General features: G+C 53.2%; 1 protein-coding gene across 3 annotated transcripts in view; it reads left to right on the top strand.

Moving 5' to 3' along the window:
* Positions 1-26,368, top strand: part of PHKA1 (phosphorylase kinase regulatory subunit alpha 1) — a 1,293,387-nt gene that overhangs the window by 913,746 nt on the left and 353,273 nt on the right. For all 3 annotated transcript variants that reach the window (XM_086942009.1, XM_086942008.1, XM_086942010.1), the window contains exon 25: positions 76-205. In XM_086942009.1, coding sequence (XP_086798135.1) covers positions 76-205 — 130 coding nt within the window. The remainder of the gene's footprint in view (positions 1-75; positions 206-26,368) is intronic.

The following is a 26,368-nucleotide window of genomic DNA, read 5'->3' as shown; positions in this document are numbered from 1 at the left end:
AAACATAGATGTAAATTTATTTGATTGAGCAATGTGTTAAAGAGTTGTACTAAATGTTCTGCTTCTTCTGCTTAGGAAATCTTGGTGTATCTTGCCATGTATATGCGAACACAGCCTTCTCTCTTTGCCGAAATGTTTCGGCTACGGATAGGTCTTATTATCCAGGTTATGGCAACCGAGCTGGCTCATTCCCTTCGCTGCTCAGGTATGTAATTACATGGACAGTTGTTAAACCTTCACTGACAGTTACTCTTTCTGCTTGCATGTATTCGCAAGTAAGTATGAAAGTGTGATTACTGACGTTATGATCCATCGGGCACCAACATTGTTTGTTTTTTTAATAAAAAATCACAAATGGTATTCCTGTGCCAAAAAATAACCTTTAATTAAAATCCAATTTTTTATTATTTAAACATAAAAATTGGGTTCCTCTTTCTGATACTTAATTTCTTCAAATTCCTAATCTTTTGAAATAGTGTCAGCGTTTATGGTTGACATGTACATTTTTGTCATAGCAAGACTGGCCATCAGGTGTCACCACTAATATTTATTGAAGCTGCTCAAGACTCGTAGCAAGAGCAAGAGTCTGGAAGGTCAGAACGAGCCTGTAGCTGGATAAGTCGGAGACAGAAGAAAAGGAAACACATTTTCACAATTTCCCCTCAGGATGACATTCAGAGGAAAAGACAGTAAAGAGGATACTAGAGTCCCAGAGTTAGACGTTATGAGTGGCTCTCCTTGTGTATGGGATTTACAACAGCGACGATCCCTAGGACTAACGTTGCCACCTTAGGTAGCACTCTAAATGGAATCCTCAATTGAAACCTTTTCTCGTTCTGCAGCTAATCAATATTCCTTATCTGCCCTATCTCCCTCCCCAACATGCGGTCTGACACCTATTGCGACGTCTTGCAGAAATCAACCTATAAACCTACTAAAGGACTAATTTCCATCTGTTGCAACAAGGAAGCAAACACTGGCAAACGCCAGGTTCCGTGCAGTTCAGTGCTGTATAAATTAATAGCTGCAAGCATTGGCAGGAAAGAAAGACTCCATAAGAATCTGTCCAAGCCAGGATAGAGAAAGTCCTCTGCACAAAAGCATGGCAAACTCAGATGCTGATTTGAAAACTGCGCCCTTAGTGTATAAAGAAGTATATAACAAGCATACTGGCCCAGGACAACAAAAGCTTTGCAGGAAATTACATCACCTAACAATCAATCAATCAGTCAGGGAATTGTAAGCATGCTATTCAACCGTGAGGGTCTCAAGGCGCTAGGGGAGAAGGGGGGGTCAGCAGTTTCGTTCAGCTGAAGAGCTAGGTCTTGAGAGCCTTCCTGAAGGTGTTCAGGGACAGTGCGCGTCAGATTTCAATCGGAGCTAGTTCCAGGTCCTGGCAACGATGTGGGAGAAGGATCTTCCCCCTTCTTTGGCTCTGTAGAAGCGTGGGGTTTCGGCGAGGACAAGGTGGGCGGATCAGAAGTTCCTTTTGTGTACGTGGAGGGTGATTCTGTCAGCGTACGCGCCCCATGCGTGCCGAAGGTGCGCCAAATGTAAGCCCGTCTACGCCCGTCCGCGCCTGGACCGCGCCCAGCGCCAGACCCCCTGGCCCCTGCAAACCGCACACCTCCCGCATAACGTATGACGTCGCCTCCCTCCTAGCCCCTAACCCCGGACGGACACCACAATGCTACGAAGCTGCCCCAGGACGTACCCACGGTCCCTTCACCTGCCACTCCCGCAAGTTCGTCTGCATCAAGACCCACACCAAATCCACTAACTCCAAACACAGCTCCGACTCTAACCACCTGAAGTGCATCCTGCTGAACACCCGCTCGGTCCACAGACACGCCACTGAACTCTGGGACCTACTCAACACTGCTTAATAGACATCGCCTTCCTTACAGAAACCTGGATGAACGCATCATCAACACCCGACATCGCCATAGCCATTCCGAACGCTTACAAGATCATCCGAAAAGACCGCACCAACCAAACAGGAGGAGGCATCGCCATCGTCCATAAGAACACCATCAGAATCACGACCAGCTTCGACGATAACCTTACAACCGCCGAACACCTCCACTTCCAGATCCACACCGACCCCAGGACCACAATTAGAGGCACCCTCATCTACAGGCCACCAGGAACCCGTAAACAATTGAGCGAAGACATCACTGACTTCATCAGCCCACATGCCCTCGCCTCCGAGAACTACATTCTACTGGGAGACCTCAATTTCCACCTGGAAAAGAAAAGCGACAGCAACACCACCACCCTTCTGGACAACCTGGCCAATCTCGGACTCAAACAACTTATTGACACCCCCACCCATGTAGCCGGACATACGCTCGACCCAATCTTCACCTCCAGCAAACACATCTCCTTCGATCGCACCACAGCTCTCCATTGGACGGACCATAGTTGTGTTCACTTCAGCTACAAAACTACCTCGACCCACAACCTATTCCGCGAAGAAACTGGAACAAAATCACCACCGACCAACTCCTCACATCGCTCAACCAAAACCCTCCCGCCCTCTCATCGGACCCAAACCAAGCTGCCACCAAACTCAAACAATGGATCACTCACAGTGTTGAAGAATTAGCACCCTTGAAAAACCACCAAACCAAACAGGGTAGCAAAAAGGCCCCCTGGTTCAACAATGACCTTAAGAAATCCAAGAAACTATGCCGTATTCTCGAGAAAACCTGGAGAAAAAACCCAACCACTGACAACCTGACCTCCTTCAAGACAGCCACCCGCAAACACCACCAATTGATCCGATCCACCAAGAAATCAGCATTCAAGGATCGACTCGACAACAACGCCCATAACAGCAAGGAATTATTCAACATCGTCAAAGAATTTGCCAACCCCACCGCAGCCTCAAACGACATTACTCCTTCCCAAGACCTCTGCGACTCGCTATCCTCCTTCTTCTACAACAAAATCGCCGACATACATACTAGCTTTGAGAACATTTCCAAAGAAGAGTCAACTCCACCCACCTCCGAACCTAAATCGCCCTCTAACAACCTAGGCGCCTGGAACCCAATCACAACTGAAGACACCATCCGCCTAATGAACTCCATCCATTCAGGTTCGCCAACCGACCCCTGTCCCCGCCACATCTTCAACAAAGCAGACTCCATCATCGCACCCCATCTCCATGATGTCATCAACTGCTCCTTCAACTCCGCTACCTTCCCAGAAAGTTGGAAACACGCCGAACTCAGCGCCCTCCTGAAGAAACCCACAGCAGACCCTCTGAACTTAAGAACTACCGCCCCATCTCCCTCCTCCCATTCCCTGCCAAAGTCATTGAGAAAGCCGTCAATAGCCAGCTCGCCGCCTTCCTCGAATCCAGCAACTCCCTCGACACCTCGCAGTCCGGCTTTCGAGCCAAACACAGCACCGAAACCGCCCTCATTGCAGCGACAGACGAGATCCGAACACTACTGGACAACGGAGAAACAGTTGCCCTCATCCTACTCGACCTCTCCGCCGCCTTCGACACAGTCTGTCATAACACCCTCATATAACGCCTCAGCAACATCGGCATACAAGGAAAAGCCTTGGACTGGATCATCTCGTTCCTCGCCGGGAGAACCCAGAGAGTCCGACTTCCCCCATTCAAATCAGAGGCCACCGAAGCCATCTGCGGAGTACCACAAGGATCATCACTCAGTCCCACCCTCTTCAACATTTACATGAGTCCACTCGCATCCATCGCGCGACAACACAACCTCAACATCATCTCTTACGCTGACGACACCCAGCTGATCCTTTCCCTCACCAAAGACCCTAACACCGCCAAAACCAGTCTTCACGAAGGCATGAAAGAAGTAGCCGAATGGATGAAAAACAGCCGCCTAAAACTTAACTCAGACAAAATGGAAATCCTCATCCTAGGATCATCCCCCTCTGCCTGGCACGACTCATGGTGGCCATCGGCCCTGGGCACAGCACCCATTCCCACAGACCACGCACGGAATCTAGGCTTCATCCTAGACTCCTCCCTCTCGATGACCAGACAAGTCAACGCCGTCTCTTCCTCTTGCTTCAACAAACTTCGTATGCTCAAAAAAATCTTCTGTTGGATCCCCTCCGAGACAAGAAAGACTGTCACCCACGCACTGGTCACTAGCCGACTGGACTATGGAAACACCCTCTACCTCGGAATCTCAGCCAAATTACAGAAAAAACTCCAACGCATCCAAAACGCATCAGCCAGACTCATATTGGACATCCCTCGCCAAGATCACATTACCGGTCACCTGAAAGACCTCCACTGGCTTCCCGTCAACAAGAGAATAACGTTCCGTCTCCTCACCCACGCACACAAGGCCTTCTACAAACTAGGACCCGAATGCCTCAACACACGACTGTCCTTCTACACACCCACCCGCCAACTAAGATCCTCCAATCAAGCCCTCGCCGCAGTTCCGTGCATCCATAGATCCATCATGGGAGGAAGATCCTTCTCCTACTTGACTGCCAAGACCTGGAATTCTCTCCCCATTCACCTCCGCCTTACTCAGAACGACATTTCCTTCAGAAAGGAACTTAAAACCTGGCTATTCGACAAATAATGCACCCCCTAAGCGCCTTGAGACCCTCTGGGCGAGTAGTGCGCTATACAAATTCCTGAACTTGAACTTGAACTTGGGGTATGGTGTTGTGTAGGCATTTGTAGGCGTGGATGAGCACCTTGCATTGATGAAAAACACAATTCAGCAGTGCTGCAAAATAGATAAATAAACTTATCTGTGAAATGGTAGAATTAAGATAGGACATCGAGTAGCTCAAACAAACTAAACTAATGGAAAGGGATCAATACTGCAAATGTGAAAGAGTACATTATCCCCCCACAAAATGCCCTTCAGCAAACAATGAGGACGCTAAAGTAGCACCCTTCACACAGTTCTCTCAGTTTTCACAACGGAGGCTAGAAATAATGAAAACGAAGCAACTGTTACTCAGGACATTCTAATCTCACTGAATAAGTTGTCTTTCTCCCATAACCATGTCCAAGAGACAACGGACAGTCTGGACAATCTTTTGAAGGAAGAGAGCAGACTGGCTTGGGTCTATGCCCTCAATAGTTTCAAATCTGACCGGCCTCAATGCAAGTGGTCAGAAAGCCAAGCTACAGAGATGTCACATTGTATAAAAGATCAAAGGAACTTTGTTATCTATAATTTGCCCACAGTAATCAAAAAAAGAAGGAAAAGAGGCCCTGAGAAATAACATTCAAATGGCTCACTGATAAGCTCAGCGATAGCACAGTCAAAAAGAATGATCTGCAAACTGTAAAACCTCATGGATTGACCTGCAAGAGCAATTCCAACTGCATCCTCGTGGAGACCGCCAGTACAAATCTAATAGAGTACATGATCAAGCAAACACCACTCACAAACCCCTCTTCAGGTAACAGTATAGTCCTAGTTGCATTGGCAAATTCAGTTAAACAGATACACTCATCTGCTAAGCTATTAGTTGCCAATCAAGGTATGTTTATCCTAAATGGAAATGAGAACAGGTAGCTTCAGGTTTGCAACCAGAAAGCATACTCACCCAGGAATAAGAAGTGTACTGCAAGAGTAAATCTCACAGTAAACCTGCACAGCAACATTCCGATCAAAAGGATTCCCTCAGGTGGGCACATATCTGTTGAAGACAACGACTACGCAGCCCTCCATATTGTAGGTGGAACAAACAACTTAAACACCGATTGACTACCTTTTAATCCACGCACATAGAACCCAAGACTAAACAGCACAATCATCTCCTGGAACATTGCAGGAATTCCCCAGAAACTCAGCAATGGCGACTTTATAAACTATTTATTATCCTGTGATGTAATTATACTTCTCTTCCAGGGGATCCTCACCAATAGTCATAAGCATTAGAATATTCCCGCCCATGCGCGGGAACCCGGAAACACTATATTATATGTGCCCCACATATATAAACATATATATATATATATATATAAACATGCCATAGCAGCCAAATAACATCAGAGCTGAAATATGCTGTGAAGAATTTCCACCATACATGAATTATAAGCATTAGAAAAATGAGAAACAACACCAAAGATTGTTTAGAAACTGTTTTAATGCTCAGAAAGCAGTAGAAATTCTCATAACTCACTGGAAGCATATAAATCTCCCTGGCTGCATTGCAAACACACAGTCTAAAAAGACTGAAAAGCTAACCTGTAGCTGCATAGCAATAAACTGACACCGTGCCTTTAAGGCACCCCTGACCCCCTGTATCCCATCATGCCTCAGGGGTGACAGTTAGGTCAGTTCTTTCCGGCTCCTTCAGGAAGGATCCTGGTTACACAGCTCCTCTAATTTCTGTTTTCTGACAAGAAAATTACTTCACTTTGAACAACTTTTTCACTTACTTTGACATTTTTCAACTAGTCAAGTAAGGAACTGCCTTTTTAAGTCAGTTTAGTGGGCATTTTCAGCTGAAAATGCCTTCACTTTTTGATAAGTGTCCTTCTTGTGGCAACAAGAAAGCAAAATCAGACAACCACGATGTTTGTATCCTGTGTCTGCCTGAAGAACATGATCCAGGCACCTGTCCTCACTGCGAGCACCTGTCAGGAAGAACTCTCAAAGACAGGGAGAGAATTTGCATCTATGGACTGGCTCATAGGTCATCCAGAGGAAGGTCTCCGGGGAAGAAGGGTTCCAAGAAGACTAAAACATCTTCAAAAGACAGGTCTTCCATCCCTTCAGCTTTAGCGTCAGGCTTGGCGCTGAGGAAAGAACCACTGGTGGATCGTTTGGCTTAAAAAATGCAGTCGAAAAGAAGAACAGGTACGTCGACGACGTCGAAGGATCCAATTCCGTCGTCGAGATCCCCTCTGCCGTCGTCAACCGGGCGACGATCAGCGTCGACAGATGTGACTCCGCCGCCGTCAACCAGGCGACGGTCGGCGTTGAGATCAAAGGCCCCTCCGCTGTCGTCAACCAGGCGACGATCGGCGTCGAGGGAGGTCACTCCTCCGCCGTCGTCATCCAGGCGACGACCGGCGTCGAGAAGTGTGACCCCTCCGCCGTCATCCAAGAAGGACCAAGACCCCTCCGCCATCGACAGTAACACGTCGATCGGCGTCGAGGACGCAGTCTCCTTCAGTGTCTCGTCGACGCTCGGCGTCGAGGGTGTCCAATACCCCTCCGCTGTCATTGCACAGAACTCCGTCAATGGCCGGTCATCGCCGTTCGACGTCGAGACAGAGAGCTCCGTCGACGACTGGACATTGTCGTTCGATGTCGAGAGAGAGGACTCCGTCGACAGCTGGTCATCCCGTTCGGCGTCGAGACAGAGAACTCCGTCGACGGCTGGTCAACGCCGCTCGACGTCAAGAGACCATAGATCCGCACATCGATCGCCGTCGAGGCATTCAAAGTCGAGATTGTTTGACCTGCCGACCCCCCAAAGGTGTTTGGCGGCGAGAGAAGAACGCTCAACGTCGAGACATTCAGAAAGAAACTCTGTGATCATGGTAAGGGAGTCAGCTTCTCGTCATTCCACTTCACGGTCGTCTGGCTCCTCAACGGCATCTTCAAGGTCCAGAAGCCCTGTGCGCAGATCTCCTGTGCGTCAGCCAGATCCTTCGGCTGAGCAAGTCAGACTGTCACCTAGATGGTACAAGTCTTTGGACCATTGGCAAGATTCTGGGGCTGCCAAACGTATGCAAGAATATGTCAGCCCACAACACAGGTCTCCTCTTCAGAGTCTGGTAGAGGAGATAGACTAGCGTAGTCCTCCCAGGCGCAAATCACCTGTGAGAACACCAACCAGATCTCCCAGAAGATCCCGATCTCATAGAAGAGAAAAGCCGGTCAGGCCTCGTTCAGAAGATCGGGTCAGATCTCGCTCTCCTAGAAGGAATGAGCGTTCAAAAAGATCGCGGGAGAGGAGGCACAGTGCTCACCGTAGGCGTCGACGAACTCCGTCTACTTCATCTACCTCTTCTACCAGGTCTTCCAAGAGGGATTACTCCCCTACGCTGACTGACAGTCCTACGTCCAGATCCTCCCCAGTGGATGACATTGGAACTTATCTGGATGTCCTGCAAAGAAGAGCTCAGAAGCTGAGCATTGAAATGTCTGTCCCTCAGGTTACAACAACAGTAATGTTTGAGACTTTACACAAAAAAAGCTATCTCTCGTCCACTGCTGCCTTTAGTCCCGGGGATTATGGATCCTGTCAAAGAGGTTTTCCTAACCCCAGCGGCTATCAGAGCGGTACCAGTCCGCATTCAGAAGAAATACAAACCGGCCTCTTCTGACCCGGTTTTTGTAAAATCTGACCCTCCAGCAGACTCTGTAATAGTGGCAGCGGTGAGGAAGACGCACGCAGTTGCCGGTTCCTCTTCAGTCCCACCAGACAAGGACAGCAAATTTCAGGACTCCTGGGGTCGCAAGGTTTGCAATTCAGCTGCCTCCACTCTGAAGGTTTCCAGTGCGGCTGCACTTCTGGGTCGATACGACAGAGCCTTATGGGACTCCATGGAAAGATTCAAATCCAAACTGCCGAAGGAAGACCAGCAGGATTTTAAAGAAACTGTGACAGAAGAATGTCTGGTGGCGAATCAGAAGATAAGCACAGCTGCGAATGGTGCAGTGCCTGCGGCGCATTCCTACTCACATGGGGTTTGTGCCAGGAGGTCGGCTTGGATGCGCCTTACAGGTCTGAAGCCGGATGCTCAGCATCGCATCCTTAATCTTCCCTTTTCGGGTTCCTCTCTCTTCGGGGAACTTGCTGAGGAAGAGATGACCCGTATGAAGACGGAACTAGATACAGTGAAAGCGGTGGGTTTGGAAAAGAAAAAAGAATTCAAACACCGCTTCAAGACCAACAGGGGGAGAGGGGCTCAACAGAGGGTTCAAACCCCTCAGTGTTCCCAAAGTAAGAACCAGGGTAAATCCCAGTTTCGAGGCAAAGCCAACAGAGGTAGAGGAGGTCAACAACAGTCCTCTAACACCACAAGAGGAGGAAAGGCCTGAGCAATGGCTTCCTCTGGCGCCTTTGCCCACTCCAGTGGGAGGAAGTGCTTCACAACACCTGGCAGAGTGGGTCAGCATTACAAAGGATCAGTGGGTGCTGAATATACTGTGCAATGGATACAGACTACGTTTCCGTGCGCCTCCGTAGAGCATTCCTCCAAAGAACTCTTGCCCTCAACAGCTAAGCTTGCTCCAAAGAGTGGTGAAAGTTCTACTACAAAAAAGAGCTATAGAGGAAGTTCCTCCCTCTCAAAGAGGAAAGGGAGTCTACTCCAGATACTTTCTTGTCCCCAAAAAAAGATCAGGAGGACAAGTTCAGACCAATACCTGATATGCGTCTATTGAAAAAAGTCATTGTCAAAGAAAAGTTCTGCATGTTAGCGCTTCACCAAATATGCCCACATCTTCAAGCCGGAGATTGGATGTGTTCGGTGGATCTGCAAAATGCGTACTTTCATATCCCAATTGCTCAGCAACATCGCAAGTACTTGAGGTTTGTCGTAGGGAGCCAACACTACCAGTACAAGGTGTTACCCTTCGGTCTCAAGTCCGCACCACGAGTCTTCACCAAATGCATGGCAGTGGTGGCGGCTTTTCTTCACCAAAAGGGACTCTTCATCTACCCATACCTGGACGACTGGCTCCTAAAAGGCCCATCTCCGGTACAGGTAACGCACGATCTACAACTTTGCCTGCACCAGTTGCACAGACTCGGCCTCCATGTGAACCTGGAGAAGTCAGTCCAGCGGCCTACACAGTCCATCCACTACCTAGGCTCCGTTCTGGACACAAGATTGGGAAAGCGTTTCCTTCGGAGGAGAGACTTTTTTCCATGAGTCAGAAATGTGGGAATCTGCTAGAGTCTCGGCTTCCAACAGCCCGACAAGTAGCATCCCTGCTGGGTTCCATGGCGTCCTGCATTTTTCTCATCCCAAACGCCAGGCTGAGAATGCGTCCTCTGCAGCAGGATCTAGAGGACCAGTGGGACCAAGCGACAGGGCGTTGGGAAGATCGTATCACTCTTTCCCAAGCGACGAAGGATGCCATCAAATGGTGGACTCTGAGAAGGAATGTGCTGGTGGGAGTACCGTTTCACCAACCTCTTCCATCCCAGTCTATAGTGACGGATGCCTCTCTGCAAGGCTGGGGAGCGCACATGGGTCCGCTTCAAATTCAAGGCCAGTGGTCTGCGCAGGAGCAGACATACCACATCAACATGCTGGAACTCAGAGCGGTATTCCTGGCTCTCAAAGCTTTCTTTCCAGAGATCGAGTCCAACTCAGTCCTGGTTCAGACGGACAATACCACCACCATGTTCTATCTGAACAAACAAGGAGGCACACGATCTCGCCCACTCTCTCAGACAATCTGGCATTGGCTTCTCTCTCGAGGCCTCACAGTAGTTGCAGTGCACCTTCCAGGCGAGTTGAACATAAAAGCAGACGCACTCAGCAGGCACTTCGAAGATCAGCTAGACTGGGTGCTAAACGACAAAGTGGTTGAAGAGCTTTTTCGTTGCTGGGGTCGTCCAACCATAGACTTGTTTGCAGACGACGAAAACGCCAAATGCCACGCATTCGCGTCCAGGTTCCACCGGCCAGGAACGCAGGGGAATGCTCTCCTGATGGATTGGTCAGGAACATTCGCTTACGCGTTTCCTCCCCTGGCTCTGATTCCGAAGGTAGTATCCAAGCTCCTCAGGTCGGACATGGAAAATATCCTGATAGCTCCGGATTGGCCACGGCAGTGGTGGTACCCGGACCTTCTACATCTGTCTGTGTGTCCACACAGACGACTTCCTTGCAGGCCGGACCTGTTGAGCAAGATGAACGGGAGGATAATGCATCCCAACCTGCCATCACTGAACCTAACAGCATGGCTCCTGAGGTCCTGCAATATGGACATTTTAACTTGCCTCCCGAATGCATGAACATTTTAAAGGAGGCTAAGAGGCCTTCCACGAGAGCGTCCTATGCGTTCAAGTGGAAAAGGTTCTACTTATGGTGTAGGGATCTGTTGTAATCAATAAGATGATGGATACTTCAAGTTGGATTGATCAAGTTACTTTATCCAGTATTTGGGTGTCTTTCATAGATTCACATGCCTGAATCATTCCCCGTCGCCGAGACGGGAGCCTCCGGTACATAAAAAAGTAATGTCCTAAGGACATACATAGAGAACATAGGCCGAAGGGCCTCCCCTTTGGGGCCTTTCCACGTCCTTATGTAAAAAGGACCGAACTCTCATCGTTAGCCAATCAGCTCCGACCTCCCTCTAGAACCTTCCCGGGAGGAGCCTCCGTCCCTCAGATTTTCTACCGCACGTTGTGCTAGGGAGTCTCCAACCTGAGCTCTTCAGGTTTATTGCTTCGAAGTCTCAAACTTCTCTGGAAAATCCCTCTGTTCAAAGGAATAATTATCCTATCTTCGACTGCCGTCTCCCATGTCGGAATCCAATAAAAAGGCTTCATCCATGGCAGACTCGCAAAAGAAAGCCCTTCTCAGGGCCTGTTCCTCCTGCGGCAAGAAGCGGATTCAAGCGGAGGATAAGCACGATCTGTGCTTGTATTGCCTGTACCCTGACCACGTCTCTGACAAGTGTAGGGTGTGTAGAGCCTTCCCAAAGAAGACTGTAAAGGAAAGAGAGGCTCGCCTTCTCGAATGGCTCGACAGGCTTAAGGACCGAGACACTCTGGAATCTTCCGAGGGTAGTGTCTCCATGTCCTCAAAAGTCTCCAAGAAGAGACCCAGGGAGCAGTCCCCTGGAGAGACAGACACTCCTCCCAAGAAGGCGCACAGGAAGCCTTCGGAGGCACGTTCCACCACCTCCTCCGTGTCTGCTCGAGACGACCAGAGGTTCAAGAAACCCGCTCCATCTACTAAGCGGACCACCTCGGTCTCGACCACCGTGTCGACCACTACGGCCTCATCGCCCTCCGCGACGGCCACGACGACCACCACTGCGTCCTCAGGCGCACCGGTCTCCTCTACCATTCCTCTGAAGTCTTCGTCCAAGACCAAAACAGGATCATAGACGGTGTCCCCACTGTCTGCGTCATCGTCGCCTAAGAGATCCAAGTCAAGTTCGAAAGGTCGGCCATCGCCGAAGAAATCTCAAACCGAAGGATCGTCACCTAAACAGTCAAGGTCAGGTTCGAAAGGCCCGCCTTCACCCAAGCAATCTCGAGTTGAAGGCTCTACCACCAGTAAGTCCACGGTTCAATTGTCCCCGCAGACTTTGGTTCCATCGACAATATCGGAATCGTTGCAGTCGCCAACCCAGGCGGCGGGCGCGCCATCTTCACGCACGTCGTCGGAAGGGACCCCGGCGCCATCTTGGAAGGAGTCAAGATTGGTCGAGGTCTCCATTCACTCGATTCCACCCTCCTCGGTTCCCCCAACGAAGGGGTTGCCACCCGATCAGGAGCAGGTAGCTCTGCAGAGTGAGGATTCCGATGAGGAGAACCAGCCCGATCCGGCCACCTCCCTATCGGACAATCACGAGGACCAGGAGGAAGTCATGTATCAGGAACGTTCCGTACACTCAAGTGTCCGCACGGAAACCACCCCGATGATCTGTTTGCCCGTATCCCTGGTCAACGATTTGCGCTGCCTAGTGCAGGACTATAAGCAGAGATTCCCGGATGCCGACAGCGGAACCCAGGCACCGGTCACCCAGGCGCAGCCGTCTGCCTCGCGTCCTTCCGCTCTCTAGGCCCGGCCTCGGAACCAACCCCAACCTCGTGCTCGGCCCCAGCCTCAGGTAGAGGACTCCTCTGAGGATGAGGAGGGGGAGGCGGACTTGGAGGAAGGTGAAGTGCAAGACGTCGACTCGGACCAGAGAAACGACGACGCCGATGCTGCGTCATCCCAGCATTCGTCAACCCCGGCGTCCCCACAACCGCGCCAAACCGATGCGACGGACGTCGGGGGGTTCCACAGGCTAGTGGACAGGGCGGCTAAGAGGTTCCACATGGCGGTGGAATCCACGGAAACGGAATGCTTCCTCCATGATTTCAAAGAACACAGCCAGAAGTCGGCCAAGTCCATTCCAGTTATAGACTTTCTGTGGGAACAAGGCAAGAAGTTGATGCTTACACCTGCCTCGGTGCCTGCGGTTGTTCCGCGCCTGGACAAAAAATATAAGGCCCCGCTTACCGCGCCGGCCTGCCTTACCGGCCACCCCAAACCGGATTCGGTAGTGACTCAGGCGGCTCAAAAACAATCCCGCAACCCATCCTCGCCACTGTCCGCACCCCCGGACAAGGAGGGCAGAAAATTGGACACCATTGGCAAGCGGTTCTCTACACGTCCGCCATGACCATCAAGGTGGCAAATTCCATCGCCCTGCTAGGGCGCTACAACCGCCAGCTATGGGAAGACATTGCCCCCTACCTGCAAGACCTGCCGGCCACGGTCCAGGACGAGGTGAAAGCTCTCCTGGCGGAAGGACAAAACTCAGCTGCAGAGATCATCGACTGCGCCATCGACGCAGCCATGACTGGATTCCGCCAGTTGGCCGGGGCTGCCGTGCTCCGGCGCCAGGGCTGGCTCAAGGCAACGTCCTTTCGACAAGAGGTCCAATCTAAGGTACTGGACATGCCATTCGACGGTCAGTTTCTTTTTGGGGAAAAGATAGACGAAGCGCTCCAGGCCATTAAGAAGGATACTGACACAGCAAGGGCGCTGGGCTCCCTCCAGTCCCGGAACCAGTCCTTTCGGGGTGGCCGCTCCAGAGGCCAGTATTCCTACAGAGGTTCCTACCAAAATTGGTCGTCCTACTCCTACGGCAACAGGAACCAGCCCCAGCACAAACAACAGCACCGACAGTCGTCCTATGGGAGGTCGTCCTTCAGAGGCAAATCCGCCAAGAAGGGCGCTGGCGGCCGCCAGTGACCATTTACTCCAGCCAGTCCCACCACCGTCTCAATCCTTTCAAATTGGAGGAAAACTGACCCACTTCCTCCCCAATTGGCGAAAAATCACTACGGATCGGTGGGTACTACAGATAATTCAATTTGGACATTCCCTCGAAATTATCAACACCCCTCCCAACACACCTCCGCTGAAGCGTGCTCACAAACACCTGCACCTCCTTCTCAAGGAAGTCTCCACCATGTTGGTAAAAGGAGCCATCGAGAGGGTCCCAGCGTCCCAGAAGGGGACTGGATTTTATTCCCACTTCTTCCTGGTCCAACAGAAGGGAGACAAGTGGAGGCCAATCCTGGACCTCCGGGCGCTCAACGCCTTCCTTCGGAGTCAGTCCTTCCGGATGGTAACGTTACAGGAGATCCTGGGAGCGCTGGAGAGGGGAGACTCGATGGTCTCACTGGACTTACAGGACGCCTACTACCATATCCCCATCCTCACAAGGAACAGGAGGTTCCTGCGGTTCGAGGTAGCAGGCAGACATTACCAGTTCAAGGTCTTGCCCTTCGGCCTCAAGTCCGCGCCACGTATCTTCACGAAGTGCTTGGCACCGGTGGCAGCCTTCCTGCGGCAAAGAGGTTACCAGGTATTCCCCTACCTGGACGACTGGCTGGTGAAGGCGCCCTCTCCGGGGGGCGCGACCGCTTCCTCCAACGCCTGCAGCGCACTTTTTCAACAGCTGGGTCTGACGATCAACCTCAAAAAATCCTGCACTACTCCATCCACGCGGATCACCTTCCTAGGGGCTACCTTAGACACGGATTGCGCAAAGGCCTTCCCCTCGGAGGACAGGACCAGCAAAATACTGTCTCTGGCCGCGGCGGTGGCCAAGAAATCTCGCATCAAAGTCAGGACATTCACCTCCCTGCTAGGGATGATGTCCTCCTGCATTCTCCTCATACCGCACTGCCGGCTCCGCATGCGTCCCCTGCAGGAGGCTCTGGCGCGGCAATGGAAACAGAGTTCCGGCTCGTTCGAGGACGTTATCAGTGTGAGAAGTTGGCCCGATATGCAACGTTCGCTATTCTAGCGACCGCTATGTATCGTTCCAACGACCCTTATGGTGTTTGGTTGTAAGTCAACCTACAGACCAGCTATCCTAGTAGCGTGGATACGAGCAGTCTAAGGCTAAAGACTCGAGAGGGCGCGTTAAGCCAGCTGTTTACCACACATGTACCCCTTGAACACCCAGTGAAAGGACACCACACAAGTGTTATGAAAATAAACAATATTTTTATTAAGAATCACAACAGCCCTGTACTCTTTATGAGGACAGGGTACTAAGCACAAACCAAATCTCTTTTAGTAAATACTTCAAGTGCACAGTTTAAAGACAAGTGTCCGAGGACACGGAAAGATTAAGGCAAGTCGGAAGCGAGGGACTCGGGACCCTAGAGTAAGGAGGCTATGCAGGCACCGAAATGCCGAGTTTACCTAGCCACGAGGGCTGCGGCTGCACAAGTCTTACAGGCGTCGGGGTCTTCGCTGACGAGCCAGGAGCCGGAAGAAAAGGAGTGGCTGGCCGGCGACCAGTGGTGTATAGTTCGTAGAGATTGATGAAAAACCTGAAAGCAGAGGGGACCAAGTTCGTACTACTAGCCAGTAGTCAGAGGGTACCAGGAAGGCACCAGTTGGCCGTCACCTCGACCAGGTGAGTGGGCGACGCTAGGCTCTGCAGTCTCACGGACCAGGAGGCGTTGTCGGCGACCACGGTGGAGGTGCGAGCTGTCCCACGACGGATGTCGCTGTCGGCGTCTTGAGTGGACCAGGAGGGTCCGGGGTGCTTCTCAAAGAGATGGAAGCAAGGGCCAGTCTGGAGCAACCAGACCGGCAGTGTTGGTTCTCGGATGTCGTCACAGAAGGGCACAAGCCAGCGGCTAGTGACCAGACAACGTGCTGAGCAGCGAGCAGAAGGGCCCCACGCAGATCGTGGAGATGCTGGGAGACTGCACTTCGGTGCTGGAGCGACTCAGGGTCGGGGCTTCTCGGACCCCAGAGCACTCACCAGAGAGTTATCTCGATGGTCGTGCTGGTTTTTAAGAGCGTGCAGGTTCTGATGATGGCCGGTCCCTCGAGGTCTCGTCGCACCCACAGATCACAGCTGAGCTGATGACGTGGGTAGAGGTCAGAGGTGCCAGGGAAGCCGGTTCTCGTCGAGCTGGGCCGTCGGATTCCTTGAGGAAGGACTTACAGCAAACCGCAGAGTTCTTAGATGGTGCCCGCTGATGCAGGGTGACTACTCCTTAGCCACAAGGGAGAAATCTTGAGAAGAGTCTTGAAGTCCTTTCGTAGAAAGTATTCTTGATTCAAAGATGATCTAATTTGGAAGGGTCCCCGCTCCGGCCTTTATCCTAAAGAAAGGGGCGGGTGCATGACTAGGTCCTGCCCTAAGGGTGGGACCAGGAAGGGGGGTAGTTACACCCCTCTCCCCTGCCGGACTTTCCCCAGGCCAGGGCTGTCGCCCCTGGAACTGGTTCTAACCGGCAGATGCGTAGGGAGCACCGGGGTGCCACTCCGCAGTCACCTTCTCGCAAAAGCCCTACCTACCCAGAATACACAAACCCTGTCTGGGACGGTGCGAACACCGCCCTCGACAGGAAACCCTTTGTCCAAGTGCTCCTCGCTGGAAGGACTCCCAGCAGCAGGAGGTCAGACTCGTGTCTGTGGTGGCAGCATCCATTTTGTGGAGCTGAGGCTTTCGTTAACTTTAACCGGGGTTCACAGTTACGTACATGTCGTGTCCCTCTAGAAGGGCGGAATGCTAACCTCGTCGCCAGAGTTGGTGAGAGGGCAGCATCCCGATTCGTAGGACACCTTACTCGACATGTCTTGATAATGCGACACCGAAGTTACCGATATGGTACGCGTTATCATGGAACAGCCATTGGGTCTTGATTCCGCAAGCTGCAACCGGGCTCGGCTCGGGCCAGAGCTTAGTTCACACGAGCCCATGCACTCTGCCTTCAGGATTGTCAAGGCCTGCCATAGGAGTGACTGATAGGAACTCGGGTGTCCATTGGAGGGTTAGATATAGGGCTACTATATCTAAAGCAAAGGGTGATTTTTTTTTTTTTTAAATATATTTTTATTGCAGAGTTATAAACAGCAGGAAAAAAGTAATCAGCCAGTGCACTTGCGGGCCCCCCCCTCTAGTAACAGTTCACAGTTATACACAGCCATTCAGCCCGCATCCCGGAGGCCGGGCGGCATATCAGATCGCTCCGTAGGAGCACAACACAGTGCACGTCCCATTGGGACCCTGGCGAAAGATCGTTTTATGTATCTGCTTTTACCCCTCCACCCGCAACAACATTCCCGTCAGCCATCTCCGAGGTATCAACGTGATCGCCCCCATCGGGGCCTGCTCTAGGCGATTCGGGCCTTCGTGCCAGGCCGTTCCAACCAATCAAACCGCCCACCACTCAACACCCCCAGTCCCAGTAGGTCCGAGGCCTCCACCAGCAACCCTCCCAATGGCTTCCGGCCCTCCCCAACTCCCCCTACAACTAACCCCCCCAACGCCCCCCCCCCCCTGGCAACTGCTAAGGTGTGTGCTTCGCTCTACTGAACTGGATGGGTCCACTACAGTGCGTGATGTCATACTTCTGTGTTCGCCCCGCGGTGTCCAGCGGCTTATTCCTCGCCGTCCACATCCTCAACCAAAGCATCACGCAGAGCCTGTACTACTAACTCCCATGCACGCGCTGCATCCAGAGCCTTCTCATTCCCCAACTTCACCGCTTGCTTCATCCGGAGCACGCTCTCGCAGTCAGACCATCTCAGCAGCTCATTCTTCCACCTACGCAGTGAGGGACCCCCCCTGGCCTTCCAGTGCCACGATATTTCCCTTTGAGCCAATATCAGACCCAGATCTATAAATTTACTGGTCACCTTGGTGTGCTTAGTGTGCGGGAACCAGAGCAATAGGCACGTCGCCATGTCGAAGTCTACCTCCCTGTCAGTCACGTCATTCAGGAGGTCCCCTACCTCCGCCCAATAAGATCCCAGTTGCGGACACCCCCAAAACAAGTGGTCCATGTCCGCCCCTAGGTACGAGCACCGGGGGCAACAGGCATCCGGCACCCTAAAGTGCCGCTGCAGGTTTTCTGGGGTTAGGTAGGCCCTATGGAGCACATAAAAATGGACCTGCTGAAAGCGCGCGTTCCTAGTGCCCTTCCACGTGCGTCGCAGGATATGGCCCCATGCCGTATCCGGTATGGGCCGGCCAAGGCTCTCCTCCCACTTCGCCTTGAGCCCATGGAGTGGTTCCAGCCCATCGTTCAGCATCCTGTTATGGAGGCACGTCACAGCTTTAAATGTGCCAGCTGCCATCACCACATATTGGCATGCCATAGTCGTCGCGGGTTCCAGGAGCCCCTCTCTCCAGTGCTTTTGCACGGCAGCCACTATAGCCGCGTGCAGTAGGAAGCCCCCTTCAGGCAGTCCGAACTGGTCCCGGAGCACGTCGAACGGTGCCAACGCCCCATCTATATACAAGTCACCCACTACCTGCAACCCCGCGTCCTCCCAATCCATCAGCGGGGACCAGTCCCCTCCGTGAGGCAAAGCTGTCAACATCCCGATCGGGATCTCCGGGGCATAAGGCCGCGATGCTCTCGCTCTCCGAAGGCTCCTCTGCCAACACAGCCGGAGCGTCCGCTCCTCCATGGTGAGGGCCCGTAATTCGAGCCTTTGCTGCATAACGATGTACGACAGCACGTGGCGCTGTATCCCCCGACCCCGGTCTTCCTCCGGCCCCCGGAACACCCTGGCTACATTCTGCGTTAGGACCTGCAGCTGCGCCGCTAAATAATATAGCTCAAGGTCGGGCACAGCCATGCCCCCCTCCAGCTTGGGGCGAAGGAGCGTGCTCAAGGCTACCCTGCGACGACCATGCCCCCACAGAAAGCCAATAATCATTGACCGCAGGTCCCTAAACACCCCTTGGGGAATCCAGACCGGTAGCGTTCGGAAATAGTAAAGGAAGCGGGGGAGCGCCACCATCTTCAACAATGCTATCCTGCCCAGGACCGTCAGCGGTAGGGTCGACCAGAAAGACAAGCTACCCCGCAGTGACCGGACACAACGGCCAATGTTGCCCTCCAGGAGGTCGGCGGCCGAGTGGTAAATGCGGACACCCAAGTAGACGATGCAAGAGGGTTCCCACGTCACACCCAAGTCGCTGGCAGGGGCTGGCGATCCCGCCCTCAGCGGGAACACACAGGTCTTTGCCCAGTTGACCCTAAGGCCCGACAGTCGGCCGAACTCGGACAACAGATCCATCGCTCCGACCAGTGCCCCCGAGGTGTCTGCTAGGTACATGAGCAGGTCATCCGCATAAAGCGATATATAATGCCATTGCCCATCCCCCACCACTCCCGCGTAACGGTCGCCGGACCTCGCATGGACCGCCAAGGGTTCCATCGCTAGGGCAAACAATAGAGGGGAGAGAGAGCATCCCTGTCGCGTTCCCCTGCCCACCGGATACGCGGCAGATACCAGGCCGCCCAATCGTACCCTCGCCGTCGCCGAGTTATACAAGACCCTCGTCCACCTCCGAAACCCATCGCCCATGCCAAACCGCTCCAGCACTCCATCCAAGAAAGGCCATTCCAAACTATCGAAAGCCTTCTCAATATCCACGGACAGTACCGCTGGCGACCCCTCCCCTTCCAAGATGGCGTCCATTATTCCCACTAGGCGGCGGATATTCATCGCCGTGCTCCTCGTGGGTATAAACCCGGCCTGGTCCCTGTGCACCAGGCCCGTCATGTGCGGGGCCAGTCTAGTGGCTAGGACGCGACTCAGGATCTTGTAATCCACCGTCAGCATGGACAGTGGGCGATAAGACCTCACGTCCGCGGCATCCCGGCCAGGCTTGAGGAGCGGTACTATCAAGGCCTCCCGCATGGAGGCAGGCAACACCCCCTTCTCGAAGGCCTCCGCATACACCACCAGCAGCCTGGGCGCCAGAGCGTCTATATAGTGCTGGTAGAACTCAATTGGGAGTCCGTCCACCCCGGGCGTCTTGTTACGGGCCATATGTTTGATAGCCACTCGAATTTCCGTAAGCGTGATCGGGCTACCCAGGTCCGTCGCATCGCCCTCATCCAAGACCGGAAGCGGCCTCTCCCCCAAGTATTCCACGATGTCCTGCTCTCCCACTCCCAGCTGACTCCGGTACAACTCCTCATAGTAACCCCGAAAGCGGTCCACTACAGCTGCCTGAGAATACACCATCTCTCCCCGTGCGTCAATAATGCTGAGGATCGGGCAACCCCTGAGTTCCGGGCTAGCTAATCTGGCCAAGAGGGTACCCACCTTGTCCCTCTCTGCGTGCGCCCTAATCATGTACTGCCTGTAATCATAGCCTCTCAAACGTTCCGTCTCCGCGGCTACCACTTCCTTCGCATCCAATAACTGGGCCTGTAAATCTGGCCTAGTCGGCCTGCGGCGTTCCAGGTCCCTCAAAGTCTCCTCCGCTTTCTTCAGGTCATTCAGCACAGTCGTTCGAGCATTCGAGAACCTACCCAGGCACACCCCTCTCACCACCACTTTCATTGCATCCCATTCAACAGACCTGCTCGTCGCCGTTCCATCGTTCACACCGAAATAACTTTCAATGCCCTGCCGGACCGCGTCGTCGAACACAGAATCTTCTAGCGTCTCCGGCCGAAGCCGCCATGTTGGTATTACTGAGCGCTCTCTCTGCCATTGAATATGCACCAACAGGGGGTTATGATCAGATATCGTCCTAGCAAGGTACTCAGCATGGGTAATCAGTGGAGCTAGGGAACCCCCGCAGAGCACCGCGTCAATCCTAACATGTAAATCGTGTAAGGCGGAATAAAAGGAGTAGTCCCTGGTTCCCCTGTGCCTCTCCCTCCAGACATCCAGCAACCCCCATCGTTCTTGCCAGTCCTTCCTGTGCGCGGCCAGCCTGCGCACAGGGGAGTCCACCAGGGGGGGATGGGACCTATCCAGAGCAACATCCGTAATTGAGTTGAAGTCCCCCCCTAGAACTATCGGACCCGCCAGGAAAGAGGCCAAGGACCCCGAGAGGCTGTCAAAATATCGGCCTTGGTCAGTGTTTGGTGCATAAACACAACATAACACCACATCCCGTCCATACAATCTCCCCTCCACCGCTACAAATCTGCCATCCGGATCTATTACCTGATTCAGCACCTGAAAGGGGATCCCCGCCCTCACCCAGATCAAGACCCCCCTGGCATACGCTGAATAAGTGGTGCCAAAAACCTGGCCCCGCCATCTTTTCTGCAAGGCAGCGCACTCTTTTTTAGTGAGGTGAGTCTCCTGGAGCATAGCTATCTGAACCCCCCTGCGTACCAGGTATGCATGTACTTTGTGACGTTTCACCATAGTCCGCAGCCCCCGGACATTCCACGTTAGGCATTTCAAATTAGGTAATGTCCCCATTCCAAGTCCGTACAGTCCAATTCAAACTCCAACGATCCATGACCCCCCCAATGCAGTTGCCCCCCCCCCAACAAGCCCAAAACTGAAACATTTCCCAACCCCCATTCCCCAGGACAGAGCACACGAACCCAATGGCCGCCCCCATCCAAACCTTGAACCAACTTCTCGCACACCTACCCTGTGGTCTCCACCACAGTCGGCCTTAAGGGCCTAGGGGGGGGTGAGTCGCCGCCGACCCCAGCCAGCGGAGCCCGCGTCCGCCCTTCATCCCCTCTGATACACTCTCCCACCCGGCAACCCGCCCTCCAACAGCAGGATATCACCCTACCATGAAGTCCCGATTAAGACCAAAGTTTATCTTAGCCGCAGATGATATCATCCGAAGTTTGTGGGGTCACTGTCGGCCCTTTCTGGCTCTCCGCCTCCGAAAGTTCCTCTCCAGTTCTGCTGCCCTCTCCTCCCGAGTCCGTTTCGGCTCGTTCACTATTCTGTTGCGACCCTGTAATGGCCGCCGTCGCCGCGAGTGCGTCCCTCTTCTCCGCCGCCATTTGGGCCTCCCGCTTCTCCCGCTGGCGCCTGTTGCGGGACCTTATGCGTTGTGACTGCCGCACCCGGGTCTGCTTGGGCTGGTCTCGCCTACTTTGGTGTGTCCTGTCCGTCCCCGCTCTGTACAACTCAAGCCAGTGCCAAACTTCATCCGGAGTTTGGAAAAAGTGCGTGGTGCCATCCATGATAATCCGCAGCTTGGCCGGGTAGAGCAAGGAGTACTGAATGCCTTCCTCCCTGAGCTCCTTCTTCACAGCAAGGAACGATGCCCTGTCCTTCTGGACCGCCTGCGTGTAGTCCGGAAATATCGTCACCTTGCTGTTCTCCACCCCGTAAGGGCCCGACATCCTGGCCCGCTGGATGAGAAGGTCTCGGTCTTTGTAATGGAGGAGCCGCACCACCATTGGACGGGGGGGGCGGCCAAGCCCCGGCGGGCGAGCGGGCACCCGGTGGGCACGCTCCAGAGTGAAAAATGGAGTAAGCCCCTCCGGTGCCACCACAGTGCGGAACCAGTTCTCCATGTAGGCCACCGCATCCTCCCCCTCAATCCGTTCCGGCAGGCCTACGACCCGCACGTTGTTCCGCCTATTGCGGCCTTCGGCATCCTCCGCCCTCCGCTCTAGAGTGTCCAGCCGGGCCAACATGTCTGCAATCCTGTGCTCCGCTGTCACCACCGAGGGCTTCAAGTCCAGCAATAGTTGGTCATGTTCCTTGACCCGATCCGCCAGCTTCGCGTGATCCGCACGTAGGAGCCCCAGGCCCGTGGCCAATTGGGCAATGTCGTTATGTAACGCCTCCTTGGTGGAGGTGATCGCCTCAAGGATGGCATCCAAGCGCCGGTTCAGCCGCTGTTCTTGGTCAAGCTCCGGAGAGGGACTCTCACTCAACCGGGTCGATGTCGCCGAGTCCCCGTCGCGGCTCCCGGGTGTCGGCCCTCCGATCGCCGCCATGTTAGGGTGCTGCGTCACAAGTCCGGCCACCCGTTCTGCGGGTGCTCTCGTGGGCCCGTGCCGAGTGCCGGGCACCAGGCAGTACAATGTCACCGCCAATGGACTCAGGAGCAATGACCAGGCGGATGAGCTCCGTTCCGTCGCCCCCCACTAGTCCGGTGGGGGGAGGATGAGTCACGGGACGGCGGCCGACGGGAGCCTCGGGTCCCCTGGGTGAATCGGGCAGCGTCCCCCGGTCTCAAGGCTTCACGCCGCCAATCCCAGTGCGTCGGGCAGTCGGGTGCAGAGTCCCTCCCTGCTTGGTGGCAACCGGACTCAGGGCTGAGATTCGGGACCATCCGACCTCCTCGCCGCCATTTTCTTCACACCCCGGTCCACACCTCGGCCGCCTCTTCCTCGATGTCCTCGGGGCCAGCAGTCCCCCAGCGATTCTCCGATTACGCCCAGCTGTCCCCTTACACTTCAGAGGACAGGAGAGTCGTTTTCGGGTCGCCTAGGGTCCCAAAAACAGGAGAATTAGCGGGATTCCGCGCGGAGCTGCGAGCTCACGCCGCCATCCCGATCGGCGTCCAAGCCACGCCCCCCAAAGCAAAGGGTGATTACACGACTTCGCCCCAGCTGTCATGCAGCCAGTTGTGTCAAATTTAGGAGGCCAGCCAGGGGTGGCATAATACATGCTTCAGCCCCTGGCGGCCCTGGGTACACCTATGCCCTGAGTTACAGGGTCTGATAAGGTGGCCCAGTACCAATTGGAAATGTACCTAGGGTACATGGAATCCATTTTAAAGAGAGAGCAGTAGGCCTGGGGTCCTGATTGGCAGGGTCCCAGGTCGACTATGTCCAAAACCAGCTAAAACACAGGGCAAAAAGTTGGGGGCAACCATAGTCAGGATGTACCTTCCTACACAACCCCCCCCCAAACGAAAGGAGATAAGGCTATCCTTGTCCAGGTAAGCCTCTATTACCTAAGTGGCCATATAAGGAAGGACCAGCTCTGGCTTGGTTTCCCCCTGTGTCATGGTCCACTAGGCAACCCCTCACCCTAAGGGCATCTGAGGGTCTCCACCATAGGGAATCTCTGTCTCTGGTGTGTCTTGGGAAAGAGGAAGGTTGATGCTGGGATGGAGTACTGAAGTGAGGCTCCTCTACCTTTGGGCTCAACTTCCTCCAATCACCATTCATCATGTGTGCCTTTCTTTCTTTAGCTGAGATGCACTGAGCTCTCAGGGTCAGCCTCTGGCTACCTAAAGCTGGAGGCTGAGTCCCTCTGTTTGGCTTACTGGAGGGACAGGTCAGGTCTGGGGTTCTTAGGCCCCATGTTTGGCTGTGCCCAACAGTGTCCAGCTGTGGGAATTCCCTAACTACTTTTAAGGGGGATCCCTCAGGAGTCTGTTCTATTTTCACTTGGCTAGGTTTACCAGCTTCAGTGATCCTAATCTTCTGATTAAGGGGTTCTTTTGGACAGGGGGCCCTTTGGGGTCCACCACTGGCCTCCCTGTCCTCTTCAGCCCTGGGCTGACTGAGGCAGGGTAGAGAGGTGCAGTTTACCTGCTCCAGACTGGGTCCCACCTGGGAAGGGTCCACTACCATCAGGGGCTCTGCCAGGCTAGGCCTGACTACCTCTGGGGCAGTTCCTTCAACAGGGGTAGAGTCAGTTCCCTGAGGAGGCTGGCTCTCACCTAGTGTCTGGGAGGGGGAAGACTCTTCTTCCTCCTCAATGCTCTCTGTTTGAGTGGAGTGATCCATTGTTTCAGGCTTCACAACCTCACTATCTGTCTGAGTAGAGGCTGAGACCATTTCAACCTTGCCAACCTTTTCAGGAGGGCACTCAGTTTGTGTTTGGGCTGTGACTGTCACAGCCCTCCTATCCTGCTCTGGAAATTCTGTCTGAGCCTGGGCAGTGGCTACCACTGCCCTTCCAACCTTTTCAGGGAGGAATGGTGCTTGGACGGGGGCTGTAGCTATTACTGCCCCACTAACCCGTCTGGATAGGCCTATCATTCTGGAATGAGTTTCTTGCTCCACCTCAGCCCATGCTGAGAGTTCCAGGTCATTCCCCAGTAAGCAATCTACAGGTAGGTTATCTGTCACTGCCACTCTCATGGGCCCTGTGACATTACCCCAGCTGAGCTTGACTACTGCCATGGGATGCCTTCTCTTCATTCCATGAATGTCTGTCACCTGATAAGTAAAACCAGGGGTCAGTTGAGCAGAGGGGACCAGATGGTCACTCACCATGGTGAGGCTGGCCCCTGTGTCTCTGAATGCCTCAACTTTCTGACCATTCACTAAAACTTCTTGTCTATACTTGCCCAAAATGTGGGGTCCAGTAGTGAAGTTGGCAAACCCCATGCCAGTCTCACAGACAAGAGTGTGGTCAGGGAACCTGGCTAGGCCATAGTCCTCCTGCTGTCCCAAAGTAATGCCCACCACATTCTTGGGGGCACTCCCACCACCTGGGGGATTACCACTAGTGGTAACAGGAGGTCTGGGAGTGTTACTTGGGGGTATGTTTTCCTTATTGCTATTTTTAGGGCACTTGGCATCACTTTTGTAATGGCCCACCTGTTTACAGGTATGGCAATAAGGTTTCTTCTGTTCGGAAGGAGTGTTCTGGGACCCACCACCCTTGTTGGAGTTTTGGGGCCCTTGGGAAGTCTTCTCTGTGGATTTATCCCCACCCTTCTCTTGAGGCTTGGTCGATTCCTTTTTCTGGTCACCACCCTGGTTTTTAGGCCTAACCCTGGTTCTGACCCATTTGTCTGCCCTCTTACCCAATTCCTGTGGAGAGGTCAGATCAGAGTCTACCAGGTGCTGATGTAATAACTGGTTCTGACAATTATTTAAGATTTGCTCCCTCATAATTAGATTATACAATCCTTTAAAATCAGTAACCTTACTACCCAGTAGCCAGCCTTCAAAAGCCTTAGTGGCACAATCGACAAAATCAGACCAATCTTGAGACTGCGTTTTCGGGGTATCCCTGAACAGCACCCTGTACTGCTCAGTGGTTAGGCCGAACCCTTCAACGAGTGTATTCTTCAAGACTTGGTAATTGTTAGCATCCTCCACCCTTGTGGTGAGGAGCTTGTCTCTTCCTTTTCCTTCAAAGGAGAGCCACAAGATAGCTGCCCACTGACTCTGGGGAACGCCTTGCACAGTGCAGGCCCTCTCCAAAGCAGTAATCCATTTGTGGATGTCGTCCCCTTGTTTAAAGGGGGGCACTATCTTACCAAGGTGTTTCGTATCGAAACTCTTTTCCCTATTGCTAGGTACATTGCTGCCACCAGTGGGGACTGCCCCACTTAACTGTTGCTCTCTAGCGAAAGCAAGCTTTTCCTTGGCCAGGGCAAGTTCTTCCCTTTCGATCCTTAGATTAGCTGCCCTTTCTTTCGCTTCGTACACTCTCCTCTGAGGGGACGTCATCCCTCTTTGAGAAGAGTTGTGAGAGCCATTGGTTCGAAGGGAT

This window comes from Lissotriton vulgaris, chromosome 10, assembly GCF_964263255.1.
Source record: "Lissotriton vulgaris chromosome 10, aLisVul1.2, whole genome shotgun sequence".
NCBI classification, from domain to species: domain Eukaryota; kingdom Metazoa; phylum Chordata; class Amphibia; order Caudata; family Salamandridae; genus Lissotriton; species Lissotriton vulgaris.
The sequence above is the reverse complement of the archived record's forward strand: the minus strand, read 5'-3'. Positions and strand labels throughout refer to the sequence as shown.